Raw genomic sequence first — 9,628 nt, 5'->3', positions numbered from 1 at the left:
TATCTAAGGCCATCTGCTGCTTTCTGAGGTTAAACGTATCTTGCTCATACTTCTCTCTCTCCTCTCCTGGGAGAAGAAATAGAGGTCCCTACAAATGAGGTATGCTGGACAGACTCCCTTGAGAGAGATCTATTCCTTCTAACCCTACTTTCAACTCTTCCTGGAGGGATAACGAGGGGAGCATTGGACTCATCCTCATCATCCTCATCCAGTTGAGCTGTGGTCACCAGATCCTGATCATTGTCATCAGTCTGGTCAGCAGCAGAGTTTGGGCCAGGGGAAGTTCCACCCCCAGATCCACCCTCAACTGCTACCCCACCCATTCTGCCTACCCCTTCAGGCCCGCTGGGCCCTGAGAGATCATCCAGCCTGAGTATCTTTATGAGGTGCTGGGTGGTTGGACTTTTGCCTGTCTTCAGCTTCCTAATGGAACATAAGGCCCTAAACTGTGCAAAGGAGAGAGCCTCATATTTATAGGGGAGAAGCCCACTGGCTCCTGACAGGGACCCACTGGTTCCTGGCTGATTAGACATTACTAGTGTGGTGTGGTGTATTGCACTACCTATACTAGTGTGGTCTACTAAACTCTCATGAGTTGTAGAAAGGGTGTGCTATCCCTTAACACACAACTCTAAGTTCAGTAGAACTTACTGTATACTAAGCTTGATGTTATATGTATCTAAGGTACCTTTAGTGGTTTTCAGTTGATCAATTAAATTGAGATTACCTGGTAAAACAATAGCAAGCTAGAATCCCACAAGCTGCCACCAATGTGAGAAGTTGGCCTGATATATGCTGTCCACTAGTTATAGTGGGCAGCTTGTATCAGTCCAAACAACCCCTTATGGTGATAGGTTAAAGACAACCTTTATTGAAAGCTATCCTAGTGGTAGCTATGGAGAGCAGCCTTCAGGCTAAGTCTTGAAGGAATGTAAAGCAGCTTGTTTTACCAGTCTATAATCTCCTGAATGACCAAATGAAAGGACAACCACACCAGGTATATATTTAAAATATACGTATTTAAGATAAAACACACCCCTCTAGTTTCTTTATGAGGCTGGAGTTCGAAGTACTTAAGTTACAAGTCAGTATTCAACAGTAAAAGCACAAATGCATGTTTGGGCCCTAGGGGCGTACCAAACCATATACCAATAAAGTGGTATAAGAACCACGACTGAACTAGACACAAGGCCTAGAGCCTGTAGAAGTGCTTGGACCACAAGGAACCACCCAAGGTAGTGACACAGGGGACCCACGGGGGGACGAGTGCAGTGTGAGAACACAGCCACGAATCGCCGTTAACTTCTATGGGGAAAGTCGCGGTTGGAAATTAAGAGTTTAAGGACACTTAGAGGAGGACTACGAGCGAACCCTTTTGGACTTAGAGGTGTCTAGGGCCAACACCCACGGGAGCACCAGAGTACTCGAGTTACCTCACCCAGGGAAGCCGGGTGCATAGGTGTCTTTTGGTGTCGGGTCGCGTCGCTGTTTTCAATGGAAGCTGGCAAAGAAATGCTGCTGCCGTGAAGATTAGAAGTGTCTGAAGAGATCCAAGCCTGGATATAGGATGGAAGGAACCTGAAAGCAGAGGGGACAGAGTCTGGGTCACGTACCAGTGACCAGGGGCACGATAGTCCAATGCCCACAGATGTCGGGTGCTTCAGGTGAGTTGACAGGTGTCTTGACTCTTCAGCCACGAGGTCCAGGAGGTGCCGACGATGACCAGGAGCTGGATTCGAGCTGTCCCACAAAGTCTGTCGAGTGCTGCGATGTCGGTGACTGGATTGGACCCAACAAGCCTTGGCAACGGCAAGTCACTTGGAAACAGAGAAAGGACTTTGGTGCAGACCAGCAAGGTCTGGGGGACTCACCCAGCAAGGGTAAGTCGGGACACGTCTGGAGCAACCAGGAAAGCCCAATAAAAAGAGGAGTGGCCTTCATGGGGACCCACTAGCCAACGGGCTAGCGATCGCGAAGAAGCCTCAAGCGGTCGCACTTGAAACTGGCCCACGGGTCACTCGTGGAGTGGAGGCCAGAGATCTTCGGTGCAGGAGGTGCTCAAGGCTGGGGCTATTTGGAGCCTAAAGCACAACTTCGAGGAAGACCAGAAAGATGATGGATCAGCAAAAGATCACGGCGTCCAGGGGACACGGTTCCACGTCACCCACGATAGCCACGGGCCTCAGCTTTGCTGTTGTCTCAAGGTAGCCTTGGGAAAGTCTGGAAATCCACCTCTGGTGATGCAAAGACGTTGGCATCTGGCGGGAGGTTTAGAGTTGCAGACCAGGTAGTTGCTTCTTTGGTGCCTGCCAAGCAGGGGGGTCACTCCTTGACCCCAAGGGAGATTTCTTCAGTCCTCTAGTTGAAATAGAACTTCGAAGGTCCAGGATATATGTTGCAGAGTTTCGTCCAGGGTAATCTAAAGTCTCAAGGACTGGGTTCCCATACTTATACTAAGTTTGGGGGTTGGACATACTCTAGGGACCCACCTATGGGAGGGTTTGGAAAGAGGGGGTGGTTACACCCATTTCCTTTGCCCAGTTTTGTGCCAGAGCAGGGGCAGGTAGCCACTGCAACCGGTTTGAACTGGACTATGCACAGGGACACCAAGTGTGCCCCCAGTGCAGGACTTCAAAGCACCAGAGAGTGCTCCTGCCCAACCCCAGTACACATCTGCCTGTCTGGGGAGGTGGTTACACCTCCCTGGGACAGGAAACCTACTGTCCAGGCCTCCCCTGCCAGAGTTTCGGTCAGTGGCAGTGGCATCCATTTTGTGATGCCAGGGCTTTAGAAAGTCTTTACCGAGTAGACAAGTGTGAACATGTCTCTCCCTCTAGAAGGGTGGAAGGCTACCCCCACCGCCAGAACTGGCAGGGGGTAGTATTCCAAAGCGTTTGACACCAAACACGACATGTTACGTGCAGCCAGTCCAAATTTAGCATTTACCGCGAGGTTATAATGCACTTAAGAGTATATGGTATTGTTGCACCACAAACAGCATCAGAGGAGGTACTCCAAACGCTGCAGAGGGACTCTGCTCATGCAGGGGCACCCTCTCACATAAAAACCAAGCACTCTGCCTCAGGATTGTTAAGGCCTGCCATAGGAGTGACTTATAGATTTTATGTGTGTGTGCAATGGTAGTGATATAGGTAGCCTATACCACTGTAAGGACTGCAAGCATCACCTTACCCAGGCTGCAGTAGCAGACCTGTGGTGCCATTTTGGAGTGCTTCCCAGGGGTGGGATAATATATGCTTCAGACCCTGGTAGGCCTCTGAGGTACCAATGCCCTAGGTACATAGTATACCATATACTAGGGGCTTATAAGGCACTCCAGAATCCAATTAGAAATGTACCTAATGTACATGGAAATCATTTTAGAGAGGAAGCAGCTAGGCTGGGGTCCTGATTAGCAGGGCCACAGCCAGACTAAGGTCGAAAAACAGTGAAACACCAGCAAAAAGTGGGGGTACCCATGTGTAGTAGATCCTACTCTCCTACAGCTGGGCACCCCAATGTCGGGGGCTGAGGATGCAGAGGTGTCTTTTGATGTCAGATTTTCTTCACTGGAGCCGGTCGCGGTCAGGTGGACCCTTCGTGTTGAGGCTGCAGGCGACTTTGTGGGGTCCAGAGGAGGTCAGCCACCAATGGAGATGTGGTCCGGATCGCTGGGGATATGTCACTTGGCAGGTGGGCCACTTACACTCAGGCCATCGGCGTCTGGTGCAGAGTGGGCAGAGGTCACAGATCCGTCTGGATCTGGAGTCCTTGGAGTTAGAATTTTTCTGGACAGGGCCACTATACTCAGAAGATCTAGTCTTTGTTGAAGAGTGGCAGTCTTCCTGGCAGTCTTAAAAGTCTCTGGTCACAGGACAGGCGTCGTCTTCTTCACAGATTCTTCAAGCTGGAGACTGGCCGGTAGGACTGGGGCCAAGTCACTCGTCGTCAAAAGTGATCAAACATTCTCCTCAGTCATAAAATGTCAAGGCCGTAATATACAAAGCGAAAATTCACAGACATGAAAAGTCTGAGCATTCAAATGGTACAGGCCGCCGGGCCATGGATCGACGGTTAGGCCACGGCATCAAGTGCTAGAATGTCCACTTGTTTTTTGTTTTTGTAGCTTTTTATAGCGCGAAGTCGACCTGAAAGTATTGGAGCGCTGTATATGAGCGCCAGATACGTTACACAAAGAAACATTCTTTTTTTGGTAGGCGCGAAGAGATTGAGTGATTTGCCCAGAATTGCGATTCTCCTATTACCATGACCAGAGAATCTGGATTTCATCAAAGACACGGAGGCTGACATTATGCATTAATCTTTTAATGCAACTTCAAGTGCAGCCACTTAAAAGTTACATCATAAAGGGAAACTTCTAGAATAAACAAGTGTAACTAGGCAACAGCAGCACAGAGATCCGCCTCTTTTAAATGCAGTGAGAGTAAAGAAAAGATCTTCAGAAGGCAACAAAGTCCACAAGCAGGTGTCATGCAGAGAAGGCCACTCCTTGGAACAGAGGAAGGCGAGGAGTCGAGTACTGCTTGCAACGGGTCGTGAAAATGAGCCAATCAAGACGAATTATCTGAAAAAGAACAAAATATTAGGAAAAAGAACTTAACACCCAATGTAAAGGGGAAAAGAAACAGTGGTACATGAAATTAGACATTAAAATGCAAAATACAGTGAAAAACTGAGTAAAATTTGAATCATATCAAATCAAAGATGACCCCTGACCCTGCTTGCAGGCCAGGTCGCGCCCCCTACTGCCGAGCAGCACCACCTGTGTGTGCTCGCCCGGCTGCTGCCGTTCTCTGCGTGTTCAAGTCTTCAGTGCCCCAGGACCTTTGTGCCGTTTTGGTTAGCCTTCAGTTTTGTTTTTTCCACTCTTGTGCATTGTTATTTCTGTCTCCATTGCTTGTATTTTCTGCCACTGTAGCCCAGTATTGTTCCACCCCTCCCCCCCTTCTTTGCTTCTGTGCCCACTCTCTTCCCGCGCCTGACCGCGGCCACGCCCTCTCGCCGCCCCGCTCCAGCATCCCAGCTGCTCCTCCCTCCCTCCCCACCTTAAATGCCTGTCGCTGCCCGACAGAGGAGGTGACCCCTGACCCTGCTTGCAGGCCAGGTCGTGCCCCTTACTGCCGAGCAGCACCACCTGTGTGTGCTCGCCCCGCTGCTGCCGTTCTCTGCGTGTTCAAGTCTTCAGTGCCTCAGGACCTTTGTGCCGCTTCGGTTAGCCTTCAGTTTTGTTTTTTCCACCCTTGTGCATTGTTATTTCTGTCTCCATTGCTTGTATTTACTGCCACTGTAGCTCAGTATTGTTCCACCCCTCCCCCCCTTCTTGGCTTCTGTGCCCGCTCTCTTCCCGCCGCTGACCCCGTGGCCACGCCCCCTAACTGCCCCGCTCCCGCATCCCAGCTGCTCCTCCCTCCCCACCTTAAATGCCGGCCACTGCCAGGACGCGCAGTGGACGCGCTCAGCGGGCGCGCCGATTGCGTGCCGAAGGCACGCCACAGGCAAGCCCATCTGTGCCTGTCCGCACCTGGACTGCACCCAGCGCCAGAACCCCTGGTCCCCGCACAGGCCACAACGCCAGAATCCGATACGACGCCAACACTCTCCACACTCTCAACATCGGCCGAGACCACCACTGCTTCCAGGCCGCCCTGAAACGCACCCACGGACCCTTCTCCTGCCTCACCTGCAACTTCACATGCGTCAGAACCACCAAAACCCCAAGGAATGGACCCAACCACCTCCGCTGCATACTCCTCAACACCCGCTCCACACGCAAACATGCCGTCAAGCTCTGGAACTGCTCAACACCACCGCCCCAGACGTTGCCTTCCTGACCGAGACCTGGTGGAACGACTCATCGGCACCTGACATCGCCATAGCCATCCCGGACGGCTACAAGATCTCCAGCAGAGACCGCACCAACGGGATGGGAGGAGGAATAGCCATTGTCCACAAGTCCACCCTCCAGGTCCACTAGCCTCGCAGACAACTCCCTCAACTCCACCGAACACTTCCGGATCCACACCGACTCCAACACCACCCTCAGAGGAACACTCATCTACAGACCCCCTGGACCCCGGGCCCTCTTCAGCGACTCCGTCGCCGACCTCGCCAGCACCCACGCCCTCGCCTCCATGGATTACATCCTCCTCAGGGACCTGAACTTCCACCTCGAGAACAACAACAATGCTACCTCCACCTCCCTGATTGCCAACCTCGTCAACCTCGGCCTCCGACAACTCGTCACCGAACCCACCCACGCCACCGGCCACACACTCAACCCCGTATTCTCCACCAGCACCCATGTCGCCTTCAACCACACCACTGAACTCCACTGGACTGACCACCGATGCATCCACTTCACCTTCAAGAAACCAACCACGCACCACCGCACCCAACAGCTGCCTCGCCGCTGCTGGAGCAAAATCACCGAAGACCAGCTGACCTCCACCCTCACCCAGAACCCACCCTCCGACCCCACCAACACAGACGCCGCCACCCGAAACTTCAAGCAGTGGATCGATGACTGCGCCAACACCCTCGCGCCGATCAAGAAACCCTCCACCAACCACCCCAGCAAGAAAGCCGCCTGGTTCACCGAAGAACTCCAAATCTCCAAACGAACATGCCGGAAGCTAGAGAAGAAATGGCTACACGACCGCGCACCAGACAGCCACACAACCCACAAGGATGCCATCCGCAGACATCACCACCTCATCAGAACAGCCAAGAGATCGTCCTTCAAAGCCCGACTGGATAACAACACACACAACAGCAAAGAACTGTTCAACATAGTGAAGGAACTCTCCAACCCCAGCGCTAACACCAACGACATCCCGCCCTCACAAGATCTGTGCAATTCACTGGCCACCTTCTTCCATCGCAAGATCGCCAACATCCACGACAGCTTCAACTCCTCATCCGCCCCGACCGCATCAGACCACACCCGAACGCCCCCGGCACCAACCAGCTGACCTCCTGGTGCCACATCAACGACGAAGAGACACGCAAAGTCCTGAACTCCATCCACTCAGGATCCCCGTCAGACCCCTGCTCACACCACATTTTCAACAAAGCTGATGCAACCATCGCACCCCAACTGCAGAAGATCATCAACATCTCCTTCGACACAGCGACATTCCCAGAAAGTTGGAAGCACGCCGAAATCAACGCCCTCCTCAAGGAGCCCAAGGCGGACCCCAAAGACCTCCAGAATTTCCGGCCCATCTCCCTGCTCCCCTTCCCGGCGAAGGTCATCGAGAAAACCGCCAACATGCAGCTGACCCGCCACCTTGAGGACAACAACATCCTGGACCCATCCCAGTCCGGATTCAGACGCAACCACAGCACCGAGACTGCCACAGACGACATCAGGCGCTATCTAGACAACGGCGAAACCTCAGCTCTCATCCTCCTGGACCTGTCAGCCGCCTTCGACATGGTCTGCCACCGCACACTAAGAACACGCCTCCAAGAAGCCGGAATCCAGAAGAAGGCCCTGGACTGGACCACGTCCTTCCTATCCGGCAGAACCCAGAGAATCCACCTCCCGCCCTTCCTATCCAAAGCCACCGACATCATCTGCGGCGTACCCCAGGTCTCATTCCTCAGCCCGACCCTGTTCAATGTCTACATGGCCCCGCTCGCACAAGTGCCCCGCCAGCACGACCTGAACATCATCTCCTACGCTGACGACACCCAGATCATTCTCTCCCTCACCAAGGACCCGCACACCGCCAAAACCAGCCTCCAAGAGGGAATGAAGGCCGTCGCCGAGTGGATGAGGAACAGCCGTCTGTAACTGAACTCGGACAAGACGGAGGTCCTCATCCTGGGTTCCACCCCCTCTGTGTGGAACGACTCCTGGTGGCCGACCACACTGGGAGCAGCGCCAACACCCACGGACCACGCACGCAACTAGGATTCACCCTCGACTCCTCCCTCTCCATGTCAGCGTCATCTCCTCCTCCTGCTACAACACCCTCCGCATGCTTCTCAGGATCTACAGGTGGATCCCGATAGAAACAAGAAGAACAGTGACCCAAGCCCTCGTCAGCAGCAGGCTGGACTACGGCAACGCACTCTACGCAGGCATCCCGGCCAAACACCTGCGACGACTACAACGCATCCAGAGTTCCTCAGCCAGACTGATCCTCGACGTCCCCCGCCGCAGCCACATCACCTCCCACCTAAGAGACCTGCACTGGCTCCCCGTCAACAAGAGGATCACCTTCAAACTCCTCACCCATGCACATAAAGTACTCCACAACACCGGACCAGCCTACCTGAACGACAGACTCAGCTTCTACACCCCCGCCCGGCAACTCCGCTCCGCCAGCCTCGCCCTCCGGCGGCAGATCCTTCTCCTTCCTTGCTGCCAAGACCTGGAACACCCTCCCGACCCACCTGCGGCAGACCCAAGACCTGCTCACCTTCAGAAGGCTCCTCAAGACCTGGCTCTTCGAGCAGTAGCAGCACCCCACCCCCCCCATCAGCGCCTTGAGACCCCCACGGGTAAGTAGCGCGCTTTACAAGTTCACTGATTGATTGATTGAAAGAGATGTTAAAATCCACTCCCGGGAAGGAGGGTTGGGATAATGTCAGTCTCCGTGTCTTTAATGAAATCCAGATTCTCTGGTCATGGTAATAGGAGAATCGCAATTTCATTACAAGACCGGAGGCTGCCGTTATGCATGATGGTAGTCAAGAAGGACTACATCTGACATGTTTTCGAAAGTTTTGCAGTAATGTTTTGCAAAAGTATAGGAACTTGACCAGTCTGCAGCTTTGAGAATATCATACAACTTACCTCCTATACAAAAGGACTGGCTAGCCATAGCCCCTCTAAAGGAAAGTGCCTGAAATCTAAGGAGATTGATGCCTGCCAACTGCATAGCCAGTTTGACCCATCTAGCTATAGAAGAAGAAGTGACAGGTTTGAAGGGCTTAACAAAGGATATAAGGAGTTGGTTTACATCAGGGGTGCGACGAGGGTCCATTCTTGAATCATATTCCTTCATGCAATCCATCACACATAATTTTTTACAAGCGTCAAACGTAGGGGAAAAATTCATATCAGACATCGTTTTAGTTCTTTTGATAATCTCGAATCTGACGCTGTCATAGGATCTGTTGGATATCTCCAACGCTTTAACGTCCGAAACTCTACGGCAGGATATTAGACAAAGGAGAAAAGCTAGTTTGATAGAGAGTCTCTTATTATCTAGCAAGTTATTACTTGGCCAGTTACAAAAAAGATCAAGATGCAACTTAACGTCCCAAAGGGTGTCGTATTTAGGTTTTGGAGGTCTTTTAAGTATGATACTTTTCATAATACTTTTCATAATTCTGCAAATTATAGGGTTTTTGCCAATAGTTCTACAATTAAAAAGGGAGTGACCCGCAGAAATGGCAGATCTATAACAGTTAATTGATCTATAGGAAAGATCTCTTTCAAACTGTTCGACAAGAAAATTGGCTACATGCACAATAGGAGCCTCCACGGAATCCAGATTCTTGGAGGAGAGAAGAAGCCTGCGCCGAAAGCCCAGAGATTTCATTGGCTCGCCTGAGACTTTCCAGCCAAGAAGGTTCAAAGTCCCGTTCAGAA

The 9,628-nt window shown here is 52.0% G+C and overlaps 1 protein-coding gene across 2 annotated transcripts in view; it reads right to left on the bottom strand.

The window, feature by feature from the left end:
- Positions 1-4,312: 4,312 nt before the first annotated feature.
- Positions 4,313-9,628, bottom strand: part of CLEC14A (C-type lectin domain containing 14A) — a 40,832-nt gene continuing 35,516 nt past the window's right edge. The window contains exon 2 of one of the 2 annotated variants that reach the window (XM_085627466.1): positions 4,313-4,585. In XM_085627466.1, coding sequence (XP_085483592.1) covers positions 4,572-4,585 — 14 coding nt within the window. In that variant the 3' untranslated portion in view covers positions 4,313-4,571. The remainder of the gene's footprint in view (positions 4,586-9,628) is intronic. The other variant, XR_014968968.1, reaches the window with a different exon arrangement.

This window comes from Triturus cristatus, chromosome 9 (genome assembly GCF_964204655.1).
Source record: "Triturus cristatus chromosome 9, aTriCri1.1, whole genome shotgun sequence".
Classification (NCBI taxonomy): domain Eukaryota; kingdom Metazoa; phylum Chordata; class Amphibia; order Caudata; family Salamandridae; genus Triturus; species Triturus cristatus.
The sequence above is the reverse complement of the archived record's forward strand: the minus strand, read 5'-3'. Positions and strand labels throughout refer to the sequence as shown.